Here is a 20510-nt window from a genome sequence, read left to right on the forward strand (position 1 = left end):
AATTTTCGTAATAATAAATTATATTTTAGTATATAAATAGATTTTAAAATTACATGATGATTAGCGATTTTAGTAGATAGAACTTGTGCTTAATGTCTTTAAACATGAACTTGCTAACTTGAAAGCTTGTTGGTAGTATTTCTGGGTCTTGTTTCCTTCATGATGGATACTAGTGATGGAGTAATTGAAGGAAGACATTTCCCTGTATGGTTGACATCCGAAAATCCTCCTTTTCTGAATGCAGATTGATGGGTTCTTTTATTATAACCACAGCTAGTCAGAAATCAGTCTGGTCAAGTTTAATGCTTGAGAGCTGGCTTGAAATATTGTGCTGAAGTGAATCCTGTGTTCATACACCGTCAGCAAGACCCTGAAAGCCACAGCGCCAGGTGCCCAGCAGCACGGGGGGAGCAGCCCTGCTGCTGCCAGCTGCTCTCTGACATTTGAAGACACATAAAAATGCTGAGAAGTAGTTTAAAACAACCCAACACACCACCAGACACCCTCAAATTTGCCGCATCATCATTGTATTAACATGAATTTGAAGCACAAAAGTAAAGAAAAGATCATAGCTCTGAAAGCTGTCAAACATGTTAAATTTTAGTCTGGGCTTGAATGATGATACCTCTGTTTTTCTGTTGTCATTTTGTTTTCTCAGCTCCGTGGGACTGGCAAAAGCAGCTTTAGAAGCGATTAATGGTTTCAATCTCTTTGGAAATCAGGTAATAAAAATATTTGCTTTCTCTCTCTTCTTTTTCTTTAGCAGTAAAGATTTATACTGTGGCTCAGAGGATATCTAGAAATATCTAGCACAGTTTGTTAGATTCCAGCTTTAAACAAGCTAATTTGCAACAGATTGCTCCCGTTGCGGCTCCAGAGTTGGTCGGATAAGATCGTTAGTGCCCTTACTATCAAGAATTACGTTTTTTCTTAAAAAGAAAATCAAACCGACTCAGCAGCTCTAGAATGATCACAGCTTGTTCTGAAAAAAGACTTGGTTGCCAAAAGGTTTTTCTTTCCGAACTGTATCTGCTGGTGATATTCCAGCCCACCTGTACCTCCAAGCATCACCTTACTTCTGTCTCATTCACTTGAAACAAGCCACTGCTACATAATCCCGCTGGTTTATTGCGGTTTGATTTCTGATGTTGCATGATGGTAAAATCTTTTCTTTCCCCATCCTTTTACATGGCTTGGATCAATAAAGAGAGCAAGCCTTCCCTTAGATGTTTCTCTCTCTTGTATTCCCCTTCTTCGTGCATCTTTTTTAGGTGTTACAACTTCCATAGTCTATAGCTGAAAGAAAGAACACTCTTCCATACGAATGGTCTGGAAAATGTACGAATGGCAGAGATAGGTCATAGTAAAGCTCTTGATGTTATTAATAAAAGGAAAGGAAAGGTAGGAGTGCTGGTAGAAAGTTGGGAAGCGTTAAGTGGGTGTAGAAAGGTTGTAAAACTTGCCGGTGAGTTTAGTGCATGTCTCGTGCTCGGGGACGGGGTGAAGCTACCGCGGAGCCCTCGTGCCGTGGCACGCATGGACCTTGCTCGCTGTATTCGACACAAATTAAATGTCCATCGATGAAACGTGCTTTATCTCTTCTTAGGGTTGAGTAGTATTCAAAACTTAGTTTAAAAAAATGACACATGTCTACCTGAGCAGCTTATTTTTATAGTTGTGTGGTTTTTTCTGCAGTTAGGCAGGGTGCAATCCTTTGGAGTTTTAATAATTTTATATTGTGATCTTGACTTGAAATACTAGTTGTCATTTTTTTTGGAGTAAAGTTTCTGTGCATTCTTGCTGGCGTCAGGAGAGGATTTGCATTGTTTTCTCTGCCTGTAATACCCTTGCTCTCCTTTTGTCTTGTAGTTGAGATGCAGCTGACTTTCAGATTGTGATACTTATTTCTTTCAAATAGTCAGCTTTAAGAAACTTGGTTAAACACGTTGGTCTGCCATAAAGAAAATAGTACAAAGAAGAGAAGATATAGGTGGTAAATGGTGAATAAGGGGAATTCCGAGGTGCTGTTTGTGAGGGGTAGTGAGGATGAACTGGGTGAACTGTGTGGCTGTGGCTGGGAGAGTCCCAGTTACCTTCCAAGTTCCTCTCTGTACTGCTTGATTTTTTAAACATTCTTAGTTATTTGTGTCTCCATTTCTCTATTGGTGAAATGGAAGATATGGGCTGGAGCAGTTGTATAATTATTAGCACTGTTGGACGGTTTATAGTTTATGCACATGAAAACAACCGATTAAACTAGAACTTCTCAGAGCTATTCAGATGCCTGGGATGAAAAATTGGTGAGCAACTGACATAGAAGTACAACCTATTAAACAATCTTATTTATCGATGAAGAGCTCCACCACTCGCTGTTATGAGACCCTTATGGCAGAAAACTGGAGCCCTGTGACATGAGGATTTCTGACTCTGTGCGCTTGGGCATCCGTCACACTTTTTGTGCTTAACTATTCATGGTACGGTTGCTTTGTTTGTTTGTCTGTGGTTTTGGTTGGCTTGTTTGTTTTTTTGGTTTGTGGGGTTTTTTAATCTCTCTGTGTGCACTAGTGCTGTGGTACAACAGACTCATTCCGTTCAGAATCCGCTGCTCAGGACATACCGGTGGCTGTTTGCTGGTGAGTGCAGCAGTGTGACTGTGTTCTTTGTGGTCCAAAAAGACTCAGCCATTTGGTCTAGTTTTTGTTTATGTATGTACATTTTAAAAACCGATATGCACTAAGAACTAGAAGCTAGTAAGGATCTTAAATAATGACCAGACATTATACACACCTAGTCAGTATTTCAGAAAAAACATTTCTCTATTATCGTTACCTTCCCAGAAGTCTCAAGCACCAATAAATGCATCTGCTGGATTTTTTTCAAATTCTGAAATGGATGAATGAATTGCTGAAGCAAAACCAGCTTAAACGCTTGGAGAGTGTGTTTCCAAGATATTTCACAGCAGCAGAAACCTTTTTAACCTTCCCTCAGCCTGCAGCAGTTTGCCTTTGTGCTGAGCCCCAGCAGCCCCAGCAGCTCCAGCAGCGGGAGGACCCTGCGGGTTCCCACTGCACAGTCACTGCTGGGACTGCAGCACCTGCCCCTGTCCCAGTGCCACTGCAGTCACTGCAGTCACTGCAGGCCCGCTCCCTGCCCAGCCCATCCCTGCAGATCACTCTGCTCACACTGGGCTGCTGGCAGAGACTCATCAATACAAATATGTGGTGGTGTAGCTGTGCTCTCACACATGTGTTATAGAATCATAGAGTCATTTCAGTTGGAAGAGAGAGACCCTCAGGATCATCAAGTCCAACCATAACCTAACTCTGGCACTGCCCCATGTCCTGAGAACCTCATGTCCGTCTGTCCAGCCCTCCAGGGCTGGTGACTCCAGCACTGCCCTGGGCAGCCTGTTCCAATGCCCCACAGCCCTTTGGGGAAGAAATTGTTCCCCAGATCCAACCTCAACCTCCCCTGGCACAACTTGAGGCCGTTTCCTCTGCTCCTGGCGCTTGTTCCTGGGGAGCAGAGCCCGACCCCCCTGGCTCCAAGCTCCTTTCAGGCAGTTCAGAGATCAGAAGGTCTCCCCTCAGCTCCTGTTCTCCAGCTGAACCCCCCAGGTCCCTCAGCCGCTCCATCACACTTGTGCTCCAGCCCCTCACCAGCTCCGTTCCCTTCCCTGCAATCTCTAGTATTTCAATGTCCTTCTTATGATGAGGAGCCCCAAAACTGCCCCCAGGATTCAAGGTTTGGCCTCCCCAGTGCCCAGTACAGCAGCACAATCACTTCTCTAGTCCTGCTGGCCACACCAGTGCTGGTACCAGCCAGGATGCTGGTGGCCTCTTGGCCACCTGGGCACACGCTGGCTCATGTTCAGCCGCTGGCACCAACACCCCCAGGGCCTTTTCCAGCTGCTCTTCCCCAGCCTGCAGCGTTCATGGGGTTGTTGTGACCCAAGTGCAGGACCCGGCACTTGGCCTTGTTGAACCTCAGACAACTGGCCTCAGCCCATTGATCCAGCTGGTCCAGATCCCTCTGGATGGCCTTCCCACCCTCCAGCACATCAACACTCCCACCCATGTGTGTAGCATTGAGTATATCACGATAGTGCAGTTTCCTTGTGCATTCGAGAAGACAAACTGACGGTCACTTATTGTTGATACTCACATTAAATCGTTCCTTCCCTACCTCCCCAAGTTCTAGAAAACGTTTAAAAAGAAATCATACTACTTTTTGTTCTGTAACAAAGCACTGCTTAGCTGACGTTCAAATATGTTTAATGCATCCTTTGCTACACTTCCTAGGTGCCAGATACAATAAAGAACAATTATGAAAGAAAGAAAGAAAAATGATTGGCTTTTTGTTTAATCTGAATTTGACATGCTTTAATGGAAAAAAGAATTCATTCGTGGTTTTTAAATGCTGTTCATTTTCATCTCCATTGTACCAGAAGTATTTCATAAGTAGTGGGAGTTATAAGCATAAAAATACAGTCAAGCTGTAATCCTAACATTCCTTCAGTAAAAGATTTATTTACACATTGAGAAGAGACTTTTAATATAGCAGATAAATAAGCTATTTAGTTTCTTATTTTGCTATATATTCTATGCTGAATTTCTTAAATTTATTCCCAGTGTATTGTATGTCCTGAAACAATAGTTACAAATCTCTGTGAAGTAGTTAATATGTATGACACTGGCACAGGAATTCTGTTCCAACCCTGACCCGTGCATTGATCACAGGCAGATCCTGAAGCTGTTGTGCTGTCCGAAGTTCTGCCGAGGTTTGTAGGGAAGAACCGTCGCAGTGGCTCCGATGTGCTGGGCTTTGGGGTTCTTTGGTGGTTTGTGTGTGTGTGGTGGTTGGTTTGTTTGTTTTCTTTTTTTTTTCATTTAGGATGCAGTGTGAACTGATTTGCTTTCAGTTTATGTTTTTACTTAATCACTTTAGAATCACTATACAAGTACTGTAATGTGGGCTTGGTATGGTTAACCCAAACCATTGGTTTCAGACTGTAAATAGCTTAGAATTGGAATCATTAATGTAAGAATTCCGTGGTAGCTACAGTACCTTTTGGAAAAAATACACATCTCAGGAAAAAACCCTCCAACAGCACCAAGATGGGCACCATTCCACCCGGTCATGGGATGATCAACTGCTTGTACATGAGCTGCAGGTCATATATTTGTAGGAAAAAAATTCTGTGTTCTAAAAAGCCAAGCCTTTGTGAGGTGTCCTTGCCACAGAGCTTTACCGCCTTTAGAGAAGTGACAAATAGTCCATTTGTAAACCAAGATGCTTGTGGTCCCATGAAATGCAGATTAGTCTGCGTTTGAATCCCCAGAGGACTGAGCACAGATCTTGGAGCTGCACGTTCACACATGTAACAGGTTGTGTTCGGAGTTTGGAGGTGAATTTAGAGATTTGTGGATAATCGGAATCTGGATTAAGAAGAAAGTAGGAGAATAACAAAGCAGATGTGATTGATTTCCGTACATTCTTATCTCAGCATTATTCAGTATATCATGCTAGAATGATTAAGAGAACAGAGAGATGATTTTTCATGATGACAGTGGAAAACCACATTTTGTTTAGCCTAGCAAAGCACAAGCCGACACTTTGTATGATAGCTGTGTAAAATAGGAGCGCAGCTAAATGAGTAAGAAAACCCCTCTGTTTGGAAAGTCAGCTCAATGGATGCTGGTGCTGGCACAAGTAACTTATTTGGAAATTAAACTATTTAATAATTGAAGAGTGGGGGGTTCTGGAACAGTCTTCTGAAGAGAATAGTACACCAAAGGAGCTGCTTGTTAGGAGAAATTTGGTGAATTTATGGAAATGTATGGTAGGGTATGCGGTATGAGTTGAGTGCTGAGTGTGTCTTCAATAGTAATATTGAGATTCGCTATCAGATACAACATATATGAAGATATCAGTTCAACAACAAACTGCATTGAGTTTCTAAGAAGCTGCCTCCTGATAATAGGTGTACGTGCTATTGATCCTGTTTAAGCAGCATCTCCGTTACGGGGATTTTGGGGAGTGTTTCAGGCAGTAGCAAGAAGCCAACAGAGATACTGTGTAAAATTACAGGGTTGTAGGAGGAAATGGGGTTTGCTATGGAGAACGTGTAGACGCCACAGCCCGTACGATAGCTGAAAAGTGGGTCGTTTTCATTTGCTATGGAAGCTTTTCCAAAGCACTACCTTGGGTGAATATCCAATTAGTGTGTGTTCTGACTTGTAATGAAATATTCACCATCACTATTTGCAACATTTTCTGCAGTCACGGGCAAAACTACTTTTGTTTTGTCCTTCATGCAGTCGTGGCTTTCCAGGAATTAATGGAAGAATTCATAGCCTCAATGAATTATATCATTCATAATCACTAGTAGATAAAGCCATCTAATTTTGGTTATGTTTAAACACATTTGGAAATACAAAATGTTTTCAACTTGACGTTGCGGTACATTTTGTGATTAAAATGACCAGCCTATTGCAACATAACCCGAGTGAAGCAAAGCGCCCGGGAGCCTCCCCGGGATACGCTGACCTTTCTTCCTTCCCTTACATCAATGGCATGTTCTCTTTCCAGGGCTGCTCTTGGTCTGTCATCTTTGTGGATTTTGATGCCCATAACCGCAACAGACAGACTCTGTGTTCTTTGCTACCCCGGGAGTCAAGGTCTCATGTAAGTAATTAAATGAAATTTGCCTCGAGAGAGCGTGGAGAAAATAAATGGATATAAATGTAATTTTAGTTCTACAATGGCTGTGATGTTCTGCTTAATAAAGACAGGATTTTGCTGGGAAGTTGTTAGGTGTTTGCTTCTTAATGTCACTGTGAGGTAGTTGTTTGAAGCAGAATTTGGATGGCATTCTCTGTTTGATGGATATTTCTCTTAAACTGGGAGCCTCTTGGCAGCCGTCTGAGCAACGTCAAGATCTGCGGTCTGGGTGATTTTTTCCTGTGGCCGGTCTCCCCTGCACACTCACTGCATTTCTGCAACACCATTTGAGCTTTAATTCATTCTTTTGTCTAGAAAAGAAGCCTCTAAGGTTGGCTTTTCAGAAATGGCTGAGTATGGAGGATTCTTGTTGTAAGCTACTGTTACAAATAAGTATTTCCTCAGTAAATCTAAGTGACATAAGTATAGATTAATTAAAAAAAAATCTATTTCAGTTCAAAGGTAGATTTGGTTTTTGCAAATCAGTAATTTAAAAGGAGTGATAATAGAGTAGTGCTTTTTTGTTCATTCTGGGCTATAATAGCATTTTTGTTCATGAAGCAGGCTATTAATCTTCAACATTAATAGTTTACTCATTGTGGAGAAGAATTATAGCAGAGTTGTAATACTGGATAATTAAAATAAAAGGCACTGTCAGCTACTTTTTTAGAGTCTAATCATCTTTTAGAACTCTCGCTGTTTATTATTTGCTGGAGACTTGAAATATTCCAACAGAAGCTGGTTTCCTAAGGTACTTATGCTACAAAAGCAACGTTGTGTCCTTTTGTTTCCTTTTATGGGTTCACAGTGATGATATTGGCAAAAATGTGGTATTTTAAATGGTTGAATATCTTGGCTCTATCAGCAGAAGGGAATAACGAAACGGCACTGACATAAGCATTAGAACTTCCAACTAGTTTTTGGGGTTTCTGTAAGCTTGAGTTTGTCTTGTGTTGGAGTTTGTCTTGTGTTGGAGGTTCCTGATAGTTGCACATGGCTCTTGAGAAATGCTACTCACATTCTTTTCCTGAAATTATTCACTTACCACCTTAATTGTAAATGAGATAGTCTTGTTTGTTAGAGCATGAAGAATAATCCTGAAAAACCTTTTCAGAAAGAGTGGTTTAATAGTAGTTTCTTTGCGGCATTGCACCTTATGAAATTGCACCTTTTAGGCGCAGGATACCCAAGTGCTTGTGTTTCCTTCAGGAATAACCTGGAGGATATTTGTTGGTTCTAAAGCCACAACGTTGTAGAATGTGTTCACTTATCCCTGCAGATTATCAACCGTAAAGTAGGTCAGATTTTGAGTCAAATGAGTTCTCTCGGACATCAAAGATCTGAATATTTGGCTTGTAGTTTATCCTTATACATCTTGAGAAGCCGTATTTTGCACGCTATTTTAATGTATTAATACTACGATTTTGATAAAGATTATGTTCCCAATGTGTAGTTCACTTAGTAAGCTAAACAGTCTCTGTTTGTGCATCAAATAATTGTTGGAGATCTAACTAAATTTGTGATTTCTGCTCCCACAGAACACCGATGCAGCTCTTTTGCCCTGTCTCAGTTATCCTGCGTTTGCTTTGGATGATGAGGTTCTGTTCAATCAAACGCTGGATAAAGTTATTAGAAAACTGAAAGGAAAATATGGGTTTAAAAGGTTTCTGAGAGATGGATACAGGACAGCGCTGGAGGACAAAACACGCCGTTATTATAAGCCAGCAGAAATTAAGGTAACGGGATACCTGGCCTATCTAAGGACAAATTTTGGTGTTCTAACCAAAAACCCCAAAACCCAAAGAAATGAAAAGCCACCCCAAAATCCTCCCCTGGCCCAAAACCCAAAGGAAGACAGAAGGAGACACTCCCCCCAGTATTTGCAAATTGCTCTGAGAGAGGGAGGTGAGTTTTGCAATTTGGCGTGTGCGTTTTGAGAGACTGTGAAGTCAGCAAGTTGCTTGTTGATTTGTTTTTTAATGAATGTGCTTCCATTTGCATTTAGGGTACAGTTGATTTCACATAACAAATAAGGAAGTTATTTATCATTTCCTTTAATTTCACAGCTGACTACAGTCTGAGTGTATGGAAAACAGTTTTGCTTTTGACCACAGTGTCTATCAGCAAAGGTTATCTAAATGAAAATTTACTGCTTTTTCTCCCCAGTAGTTTCTCTGTGGAAAATCAAACATAGGCTGTATAAATATTCTGCTTGAGAATGAGCCACAGCAAATGTAAAAGCAACAGTTAAAGTGCCCGTAGAATTATGGAGCTGTAAGCTAAATGAAAAGCTGCTAAAATGTTTTTGCATTCATGTTTGTCTTTCGTTGCTTTGAATTTAATCAATAGGATATTCAAATACATTTCCTTACATCAAAATGGTGAAATGTCTCCTTAATTTTTGTTCTTTTCAGCTCTTTGATGGCATCGAGTGTGAATTCCCTCTGTTTTTTATTTTCATGATAATTGATGGTAAGTACAGCTTTACATTCCTGCTCTTTAAAGGCATTAGAGACATGAGCACTTAGAGGAAAGACACAAAATGACTTTCCTGTCCTGCCAAAATAAACCATAATGCAGTGGCACTAAACTTCTCAGGGTTCTGCCTCGTGGGTTAAACAACCCCAAGCACCCAACCCCTCCTATTTTGGCATTTTTAACATGAGCTGGTTTTACAATATAACTCCATGGGGGCTTTTGAAAAGCTTAAACCTGTGACGTTCAGAACACAGCGAGTGCTGCAGCGGGTCTGAAATGCAGTGGGAGTCGAAGCAGAAATGAGAGGAGAGGGGAGCGGCCCAGGGAAAGGCCGTGTTGCTCTTTGAAAGGCTCGTGCCTCCCGGCCGGGCTTTCCCATGGACACACGTCCTCTGCTTTCAGAATCAGACCAAAAAAACCCAGCAGCAACAAAATGCCACCACCTAGTCTTGTCACCTAGTCTTGTCTTGAGGGTGAGTCTGAATAAGGACATGACTTAAGAGCTACAGCCGTGAAGGTTTGTAAATGGATTAAAATCTGGTGATCCGTTTTTTCCCCGTTAGTGTGTGGAATAGTTTGGTAGTTCCCAAATAGATAGTGAGGTGCAGAGAAATCTGCTGTCTGCCCGAACTCTTCTGTGGCCACCCACAGCTTGAAATGTATCGTTTGAAGCTGTAATAAGGTTTCACAATTGATTTTTCTAAAGGAATGTTTGAGATTTTTCAAGGAGTGATGCCCAATAGTGAGGAGGAGGCACTGACATTAGATGCTGCCCACTTGCAGTTTGGGGAAGAACAAGGAAGATGATCATCTTTAACTGACGTTAGCAGAAGAATAAAGAAAACAGTTTACTCTTCTTGTATTACAAAGAGAAAGTACAAAATAGATATTTTGCACCTACCAAGATGGTATCTGTATTCCTGTACTACAGTTTCCTCAAACAGAACCATTCTGTTGGTAGATTTTGTGCATGTGTCTCCAAATCCACAAGCTTAATGCAAAATTTGAAACGTGTACAGAGCAACGTTAAGTGCAAAACAGACAATTAAACAGGAGGAGTAGATTCCAGTTGGATGTCTTTGTAATGCAAGCAGTGAATAAAAACTCGAGCTGCCATGTTTAGAATCCTGGTTCAGCCGCAAGCCTGTTTGCCTGTCCAGCGCAGTTGTAAATCACAGCCCATAATCCCCCATTTTTGTTCACATGAGCAAAATCTGTTTAATTGTTTCCTTTTTGAAGGACTAGCAGAATATATGCAGGTAACTGTCTATTTGCTATATATTCACTTTTCTTTTATAAGCTAAACTGATTAGCTCATCAGCTTTTGTTTTGTCCATGACAGCTTGATAGGATTGTTAAGACCTGGAGAGTTAAGCCAGTTCTGGCAAGCAGATAGAACTGAATTAGTTATGCATTTTCTAGTAGTATTAGAACACTGATTTATTCCTCATGGATGATCATCACTACTACCCAGCTGTAATCTTCACTAAATGATTCTTAATATAAAAGCAATTGTATTATCACATAAACACATCTTTTTATGCTCTACAGCATCTGCCAATAAGACTAAATGGCGACTAGTCAGAATATCCTATTGCTCTTATGTCATAACGGTGCTCAGGTGTTTTGAAGTAGTTCAGTGTGGCGCTTTAGTGTGTGCAGACATTCACAGCGTTTGTTTCTCTGGAATAAATAACTGGGAATGTTAGAGGATGTAGTGAACAGCACTCGTCAGGCTTTGGGCTTGGACAGAGCGTTGGAGAGCCGTGGAAAGAACCAAATCTGTGGTGGTCGTGCTCCAGCCTGCGGCTGCACCCGGGCTCTGTACTGGGATCGTCTGCTGGCATTTTATTACATATATATATCGGCTAACTAAATCCCTATCTAATTTTTTTTAATAAGATGTTCTGGTATATTTGTTCTCAATGAATAAGTCTGTGGGGTATTTTTGTCTTATTTGTGCCTTTCAGAATTCACCCTTCTGAACACAAAGTGGCTGCTTTAGCACTCCTTTCCTGTTGGGGTTTTGCTCAAAAGGAAATTGTCCAGGACTCTCTGGGTAGTAGATACGTATCCATAGCTGTGGGAAAGGATTGAGCTGAGTAAATCAATGTCGATTTTGTGGATAAGACCTATTGGAATAACATTTTTGAAAGCTTTTTCACATTTCTGATTGAATGGGGAAGAGTGTGATAATTTTCTAGGGTAAGGTAAAGAGGGAAACATTACGGCTGTTTTTCATATGAACTGCAAAGGGAAACCATGGGAATAAGTGACAGGTGTACGATGGCAAGTTTTCATCTAATGTTCCCCTTTAAATGAGAAAAAATGTTCTGTTTGAAAAACTCAACGTTCCTTGTCCAGTTCATGTTTCCTCTGGTGAACAGAAATGCTTTTGGTATTTTTGAAATATCTTTTCATGGAAGAACTTCTGGTGAACTGAACGCTGGTCACGTTAATATTGGTCAGACTCCATTGGGGTGACTACGTTCTGCTAGAAAAACATTGAAGGTACTTCCAAACTTGGCAATTTCTCCCCAAAAGCAGCATCAGAAAGAGTCAAGTGCTGTTTAATATCTCAAGGTGTGTCAGCAGTGCTGAACCTCTGTAATGTGAAGGTATAATACCTATATGACCCCTGAGAGATTAAGCTGTGATGGTGGGTCAACGGAAAAGTTATTTCTTCCACTAAATCAGTTATTGTTTGGTTATTTTCAGGAGTTTTTAGAGGAAATCCTGCACAAGTAAAGGAATATCAGGATCTTCTGGATCCTTTGCTTCAACATACATCTGAAGGTATTATTTGGTACTCATTCTTCTAAAACACTCGAGCTTTTTATTTATCAGAAATTATTAGAATACTGACATGTCTATTAATGAATATGAGATTCAGAGCAAAGGAGAAGTAATAATATCACTCTGTTTCCTGATGGCAAAATACTGATACTAAATAATCTCCTTCATGTGGATACATTGCATCATAAAGTGTGGTAATAAAAGTGATGTTATCTGGAAAAATGCTCCTGATGTTAATTATTTGCACTGTACCCAGTCATTGCTCCTTCACCTCTGCTTCATCTTCTACAAAGTTCACTTTGACTTTGCAGGAAAATATTAATTACCGACAGATTGTTTCAATGTTCCACCTGCACACAGCTGAAAATTACTTGCATCAGTCGTTGTCATTTAACTTCCTAAGATTTAAGAAATAATTTGGTATGTGCATGAGAAATTGCTTCTAGCTCAGAGCAGTGGCCGTGGCAAGATTGCGAGTGTCATATCAGCACCGTCTTACGTAGCTGTGCGCTGTGGAGCTTGGGAGGACGTGCAGACCAGGCTGTTGATGGCGTCAGGCACATCCGCCCAAAATTCAGTTAAAGAAAACAACATAAAAATCCAGTTTTAAAACTCAGCACTACTAGTCACCTGTTGTGACATCTATGGTACAGTTACACAAGTAGGTGCAGAATATTTCAGTCTGACTTGTTCTTTAAATCTAAAATACTTGTTGGAACAAACTAGTTTCTGTAAGAAAGACAAACATTTCCTTACCGAATGTTCATTGTATTGCACATTTTCTGCCCTTGCCGATCATTGCTTTTTTCTGATGAGTAATGAGATGTGAAGTTCCAGGGACACGAAATTAGTCTTGATTGTGTAGTTCCCCTTGTTGCCCGGAGTCACGAGGGTCTCATCGTAAAACGTCTGAGTGTCTTGATCCCTCACTCATTTGAATGGTCCATCTCTGATAACTCCCACTCTTCCATTTTTCTCAGCTCCTGTCAGTATTTCTTTGGCTAAGCTGACGCTCAGGCACTGCGACTTTATTCTGTTTATCACCTCTTCTGCATCTAATACATTCAAAATTAAAGCAATATCAAGGTGAAATTTAATTTTGCGGAAAGCATATTAATTTGCTTTTTTATTGTATGTAGTTAGGTCAGTCCTTTGTAATTATGTTTCTAAATTCCTGACTCTTGTCCACTTAAAAAGTGTTGAAATAATATTAATAATCTACAATGGTGAGTAATACTTGTGGGATAACTCTAGACACCAGACATGCTGCCTTCCAGTGCAGAAGCCGATGCCATTTTGTTTCATGATGTTTCAAAATTAAAATATTGCTTGTGTTTACTTGCAAAGAAATCTAATTTTTGTTAAATGTTTGACTATTTTTTGGCCAAGATTTTAGTTTTAACAAGCTGAGCCTGTGTTAAATACAGGGGGTTAAACCCAGCTGTTTCACTGGGGTGCCATTTTCATTTCTTTGGGTTATGGTTTGTTATCTTTGCTGCGTTTTGCTTTAGGTGAAGAAATGGCTTTTTCTTTATGCCTTGTAAGGTGCTCTGGGAAGAAAGTCTGTGGAAGTGTTTGGTGAAAAATAACGTAGTTTAATGTTGCCGGGGGTTTCCTACACTGACTGTGCTTTTGAGGGATAACGCTGAACGACAACAGCCCTTCTGGTCGCTCACGTTGTAGCCAGGGTTGAATTTTTCCTGGTTTGAGTCCAGCTCAGCGTTCTGCGGGGACTGCAGAGCAGTAAGGGCCATGGGATTGATGGCCTCGTTTTAAACCCCCGCAGGGTGTCCTGTTGTCCCCAAGTATTACTACGTGCCTGCGGATTTTGTCGACCTGGAGAAGAAGAGCCCTGGCAGCCAGAAGCGCTTCCCCAGCCACAGCGGGCGCGACGGGAAGCTCTTCCTGTGGGGCCAGGCGGTTTACATCATTGCCAAGCTCCTGGGTAAGCAGCGCGGGGAGTTCTGCCACACATCAAGGGTTTTTATCCTGGTAATGTTTGTCTTGAAGCCGAACAAACAGGTTGGTTTGAGTTTTGACTGCACTGGGGGTGGCGTGTTTGTCCTCGGCTTCGGTACAAACCTGACAGGCACAGATTGCTTTTTATTCTTCATGTTAATCTTCCATGCTGCATGAAGCTTACGGGAATATTTGATAGAATACTGAAAATCTTCTAAACACGATAGGTTTCTTTTTTTGCTTTTACTTTTCCTGGCTTTCCCTCTTATTTTCTTTTCTTCATGATAAAACATATTAACATGACACTTTCTGGATTAGCTGTATCAGCTGTACAGTGATGTTTCTAAGAGATCTATAGCATTTAATTCAAGACAAGTTTAAATTGGGAATAGCTGCAGTCTCAGATAAAGTTAATGTTTCTTCAGTCTATGTTATTTTTATTCTTCCTTCAAAAGATAAGAGATTAGATGTGTGTTTGAAAGTGCACATCCAAGTTTGGCCATGGAAGGTTGTTAGGGTGAGTTTCAGTGACAAATGAACTCCAGGTCTCACACGAGGAGATTCAAAGGTTAATGCAAAACCAATTGTTAAGCCAGAAAGTCTTTGCAGTTAAGGTTTTTTTCTTAATATTTCTTTCAGGAGAAAGATCTATTACTTTATTTAAAGACGCTCAGCATTTACCTGGCAATCAGTAGGCTGAGTTCTAAAGACTTTTTTCTGTGCACACCATCAAGGGAGACAGGCTGTTGGTAGGAAAAATGAGCGAGGTTGAAGGGGAGTTTAGAAATGGAAGGCTTGGCAGGAGCAGCGGTTGTATCTTCAGGCAGGAGGAACAGGGTCCGTCTGGTGCTCCACCTGCTCGCCTTCTCTGTTCCTGCGTCACTCCCTTTGCAGCCAACACCGGAACGCATGCAGCAATCTCACTTGGAAGGAAAAGATATTTTTTCTTCGGGAGAAGGTTAAAATAAAGGAATTTTAGGCTTGCAGGGTGTTTTCCCTGTAAAACACTACATGTGGAAATTGCTAGCTTTCAGAGAGATTTAATTGTGGGGGATTTGTTTTGGTTTTGCTTTTCTTTCATTTTTCCTTTACAATTTCTTCTTGAGATATCGTACTGAGAGATACCGTTGATAGCCCTCGTCCCTTTCCGCACTATAGTTGTGTGCTTTCCTTAAGACAGACATTGTCTGCTTTTTTCACAGCTAAACAATTTTGGATGGTAACTATTGAGTTTCTAGTTAAAGCTCCAGAACTATTCTGTGGTTGTGGATTGAGGGCTTTTTATGTAACTTCTGTGTTGTGGAGTCCGTTCTTCTTTTAACACAGCTCTGGAAAAATAAAGGATTGTTTTTCTATCCTACACTATCATGATTAGCTCTAGCAAGAATAATACTTGAGTCATTAGTTTTCCAATTAATATAATTTTGCAGGATGTTGTTTTGATCTGTAAATCACTGATCGAAAACAAAGATTATAGCAGCAGAACTGACAACATAAAATACGTTTGCATGCCTCCTTCACAAATGCTGCAGAAAATACTCCATTCATTCTGTGTTTTCGTTATCGTTTACTTCCAGCTGACAAATTAGTAAGTCCTAAAGATATTGACCCTATTGGACGTTATGTCGCTCCACAAGATCAGCGCAATGTTAGCATGAGATTTTCAAATCAGGTAAGAATAAGCTTGGTGTTAAAATATTTTTACTGAAAAATTGTAATCTACATGTTATATGTGGCCTTCTAATATTTAAAGTGCTGGGAAAATATTAAACAGATGCATATTTTCCTAGTTGATGGAGGATTGCTTTTAAAAGGAACAGTATAACACCTGCAGTTTTGGGGAACTGGTGTGTGTTCACCTTCAAATTATGTGATGCAATGAAAACTTAATGTTTTCTGTATTTAGAGGTGCTAAGAGCTACAAGGATGAGGTTCTGTTTTGGTGTGCATGGTATATACGTGTGCTCCTGTATTTGCCTTAAATGCATCAGGGGAATGAGAGCCCAGGGGTGGAGAACACATGAAACATTGAAATCCACATCTGCAGTAGGTGGGGTGACAACACGGGAACTTTGTATGTAGGGAACTTTGTTATTAAAGAGGTAAGAACTGTATGTATGGAAATGTGGAGCTAAGGGGTGTTTTTCAGCATTTTTATTTCTTAGAATGAGGAATATGTATTTCCAAAGTTCCTTGTGCAGCATTGTGCATTTGTAACTGAAGCGTAAAATCTGAAACAAACTTCAGGCTGACTCCAAGACGAGGAGTGAGCAATCCACGCTTTTTCTCCTCCTGTCCGAGTGCTGCCGAAAATCTGCGTTTCCTGCCAGTTCCTGTTGGTGTGACAATCCCAGCGCCTGGTGGTGTCCCATTCATAAGGAGACGGTTGTTCGTTGCAGTGCAGCACTTGTGCCGTGTTGGTAGGAGGTGATGAGAGCCCAGAGACTTCGTTTGCTCCAGTTTGGTTGTTGTTACGTGGTGGGATGTGAACACTACAGAACGGAGAGCTGCCCTGGTACGGATGCCATTAGAAGCAGCCTCTGTCGAGCGGCTGTTGCGTGCAACCCATCAAATTGTATGTTTCTTTGACTCTTGAAACCAGTAACTCTTAATATACCACAGGTGAACACTTTGAAGAAGATGGTGGTTTGTTCTAAAGACATTGCGTGACTCATCAGGAAGTGTTTTAGTAGAAAGACATTTTTACTGGTTTTAGGGTACCTGTTATGTGATAGGGAATTTTCAGATCTCCAGAGAGAAACAGCCTCTGCCCTGGGGACTTCCCAAAAGTGGTAAAAAGTACTGCAACAAGAATTTATTTCCTCATCACGTACTCCTTGGCAGTCACTTTGGGAGTCAATAAAGAACATAGTGAAATGCAGTTATCTGGTAAAATTCAGCATAATCAGGACTCTGAAAGTTCAACAGTGTTAAAAGAATTGAAAATGACTTGAACAGCTGAATTTTGATGTTTTGCTTCATCTGCAGCAACGCAACAAAAAGCTTTGTGTTGTTCAAGGGGAGATGAGGCGAGAGGCTGGTCGTTCTCAGGTGCTTACACACCCCTCGCTGCCCTGCGCTGCAGTTCCTTGGAGGGACCATTGTGCTCTTCTCAGACAACTCGGTGGAGCTGACACTTGTCAATCTTTCCCTTTAAAGACTGTCCTTAGCTGCTTAAATTTGCCAAAACTTGGGCAGAAATGGTCCCTGTTTAGGATCAGTAATGTTTTTGTTTTCAGGAGGAAAGACAAGACCTTCCCAGGTGGCAGTTGAGTGTATTCTGATGAACAAGACTGCTGTTCTGTTTGAAGCCTAGGAATCTTACTTTATTTTTTCTTAAACCTAAAGACCTTTGTAAAAATCTGACGTGGATCAACACGTTTGGCAGTTGTGTAGTTGTCTTATCCTTGTGTATGCAGGAGCCTGTGAGGCGCGTTGTCTGGTGTTGAGGCCTTACAGGTGCTGCAGGAAAGCCAAGCTCTGGATTGCCTGGCTCTGCTCACAGCTCCGCTCTTCGCTGGGGATGGCTGCGCGGGATTCCTTTGATATGTCAAGGAGAAAAACTGCTGCATGTGCTTCTCGGGATGGGGTAGAGAGGAAAGAGGCACCTCGGAGCGAGTGGGAATTCTGGAGTTTTGTGGCATCGGAGCCTGGGACTTGTGACTGGGATGGTTCGTGTTTAAAAGACGTGTAGATGAGGTTCTTAGGGACAAGGGTTAGTGCCAGGGGTGGGTTATGGTTGCACTCGATGATTTTGAGGGTCTCTTCCAACCAAAATGATACTGTGGGTCTGTGTCCCTGCAGCCTGAATTTCCTTGGGATAGTTGGTACGGAAACAGGGGCTGCTGTATGTTGTGGGGTTTGCTATTAAATTACTAGCGGAGCCAAATGTTTCTTGATACAGATGTTGATTTGAATTGTTCATCGAGAGCAGGTTAACAGACGCAAGGCAGGTGTGCAGCCATATGAGCGTGAGCGCCGTGCGCTTCCGCAGCTCGAGGCAGCAAACTTCAACTGCCGGCGGGACACGGACCGCCACTTTTTAAATTCATGCTTGAAATTTGCCTGAACAGTTTTTCTGAATGTCTGATTGTGCCGTTTTGTCTAATTGAGCTAATTGATGCAAGATCAGTATTTAATATTTGCCTTAAAGTGCTTGGAAAATGACTAAAACCAGGAAATGAGAAGGCAACACGTCTTAGTTAATTATGTCTTTGGAAATCAAAGGCGGGTGCTTCATTTAATGATGTCTTTTCCGTATAGCTAAAGAACTACTCAAGTAAATTGAACAGAAAACTAGCTCCCTTTTTATTAAATTTCATTCCTGTGAGGAATAAACAAGGATATGTAAAATATCAGCTGCCTGTGTCTATCAATGTTGTCGAGCTACAGCGTTCTGGGAGGCGATGTACAAAAATAAGGCTTTTTACATTTTAACATGAAGCCTTGTTCTGAGCAGTAAGTCTTAGAGAAATGTATTTTCCATGTAGGTAACTTTCCTATTTTGGTTGCACTGACTATAATTTCTATAAACACTTGTCATTGAAAAATGTGATTGATTTAGTTTATTTGTAGCTACACAAATCTGTCTGATGCCCACACAATTGTGTAGGTTTAAGCGAGCAAGGAAAAGCATTTAAAATATTCCAGCATTAGTTTTAGAGCTTTGAAGCACCAGTGAAGAATAACTGTAGAATTAGTTAAAGGAAAGTAAGGTAGTAGAGACGTACAAAGGCAAAGTTGCTATGAAAACTATATATATGTAACTGTTTTGGGAGCAGTTAGTGTATAAAAGGTCCTCTGTAGGTGGAGTGGGGACTTTCTGGTTTTGTTTTGCGTTTTCCTGGAGCGTACAAAAGCTGATTTATTGCTGTCTTGTATTTAATTTTGTATTCAACAAAAAATTATAATGTTACTGCATTGTGGAAGTTAGACAGTTTATCTTCTGGGTTAATTCATATGCATAGGGTTGCAATTAAGTAATGAAATTCTCTGCCTGTTTATGATGACTAGATTCTTTTAATGCTTTGTAGACATAGCAGTCATTTGCGAGGACTTCATTTGAGTTACTGGAAATCAAGGTTAATGTTGGAATCGTGTTGGTCGGAAGGGACCTCGCAAGCTCCTGCAGCCCAGCTGTCCAGCCGTGGGCAGGGACATCTGCACCCAGGTCCCGCTGCGACACTGGGAGGACAACAGTCAAATCATCGATTGCTTAGGTTTTATTTTCGGGAAAGAGATAACCTGTAAAGAAGCAACTAAAATTACTAAGTGTCGGTAAACTGTGATACATTAAGATTTTCAGCTTCCTAAGTTATGTTTAGGGTTAGAACTTGTCCGATTTTGATGGTTTAGAGAGATCTGTCATATCAGATTGTTTTGTAACATTAATTATAAGCATATTCTTGCTTTCATTTCTCTTAATACAATTGCCCACCCCAGGTATCACAATTCTGAAGTAGTTCAGTGCTATTTTAGAGCTGAAGGCACGGGGCCTGGGCTTGCCCTTTGTCCTGCCTCCAGCCGCTCAGCACCTCCTTTACAAATAGGATTTGTTTCTTCTTCTGTGAGGAAGAACAGCCAATCTGTGTTTTATCTCGGTGGTCTGAAAGCCCGCGGTGTGCTTATCATTGGCACAGCGTGCAGGACGTGGCTGGGGCGGGTCGTGCTGCCGGAAGGGGTGGCGGGGGCCAGTGACGGATGAGCACGCCTGAGCTTGCCTCGTTGGACAAATGAGAAACCACACACATTGAAATGGAGCTTTTAACAGCAGGATTTACTTGGTGGAATATTTAGAAGTTTATGCTTTTCCGTGTCTAATTTTTTAGTACGTAGCAAATGCTAATGATATCGCTATCAGTACTGAAAAGGGTGATGTGATTTGCATCAGTATTATATCTGTTATTCTGATCCGTGTTTTCGTAGACCACTCTTTGTGATCCTCCAGGCCTCGGCATGTTAAATGACAATTAAAGCATCTTTGTTTAACATTACAGCACCCTGTAGTGCACAGGCCTTTCCAAAGGGCGAGTGTTGTGCTGGTTGTGCTGCAGGTGCGATCCCGTGGGCCCAGCTGAGCCAGCCCTGGCACTGACCACAGCACTGACCACGGCCCTGCGGCGTCTGGGCGCCAGGGGCGCTGAATGGTCCTCAGGCAGATGCAGAACCGCAGGTTTATGTGCAGCTCGTGCTCAGGGTTTACACAGCCACTCTCCCTTTGTCACAGAATGTGAGGGGTTGGAAGGGCCCTGGAAAGCTCATCCAGTGCAATCCCCCCATGGAGCAGGAACACCCAGATGAGGTTACACAGGAAGGTGTCCAGGCGGGTTGGAATGTCTGCACAGAAGGAGACTCCACAACCCCCCTGGGCAGCCTGGGCCAGGCTCTGCCACCCTCACCCCCAACAAGTTGCTTCTCATCTTTCAGTGGAACCTCCTGTGTTCCAGTTTGCACCCATTGCCCCTTGTCCTGTCACTGGTTGTCACCAGAAGAGCCTGGCTCCATCCTCCTGACACTCCCCCTTTCCATATTGATCCCCAGGAATGAGTCCCCCC

The 20510-nt window shown here is 41.6% G+C and overlaps 1 protein-coding gene across 9 annotated transcripts in view; it reads left to right on the forward strand.

Moving 5' to 3' along the window:
* PHKB (phosphorylase kinase regulatory subunit beta) overlaps window positions 1-20510 on the forward strand; it is an 80665-nt gene that overhangs the window by 32061 nt on the left and 28094 nt on the right. For 8 of the 9 annotated variants that reach the window (XM_065028572.1, XM_065028570.1, XM_065028574.1 and 5 more), the window contains 7 exons: window positions 659-722; window positions 6592-6687; window positions 8262-8459; window positions 9138-9195; window positions 11920-11997; window positions 13784-13942; window positions 15534-15628. In XM_065028572.1, coding sequence (XP_064884644.1) covers window positions 659-722; window positions 6592-6687; window positions 8262-8459; window positions 9138-9195; window positions 11920-11997; window positions 13784-13942; window positions 15534-15628 — 748 coding nt within the window. Of the gene's footprint in view, window positions 1-658; window positions 723-2456; window positions 2634-6591; window positions 6688-8261; window positions 8460-9137; window positions 9196-11919; window positions 11998-13783; window positions 13943-15533; window positions 15629-20510 lie in introns of those variants that run through there. The other variant, XM_065028579.1, reaches the window with a different exon arrangement.

Source organism: Columba livia, chromosome 13, assembly GCF_036013475.1.
Source record: "Columba livia isolate bColLiv1 breed racing homer chromosome 13, bColLiv1.pat.W.v2, whole genome shotgun sequence".
In the NCBI taxonomy this organism is placed as follows: domain Eukaryota; kingdom Metazoa; phylum Chordata; class Aves; order Columbiformes; family Columbidae; genus Columba; species Columba livia.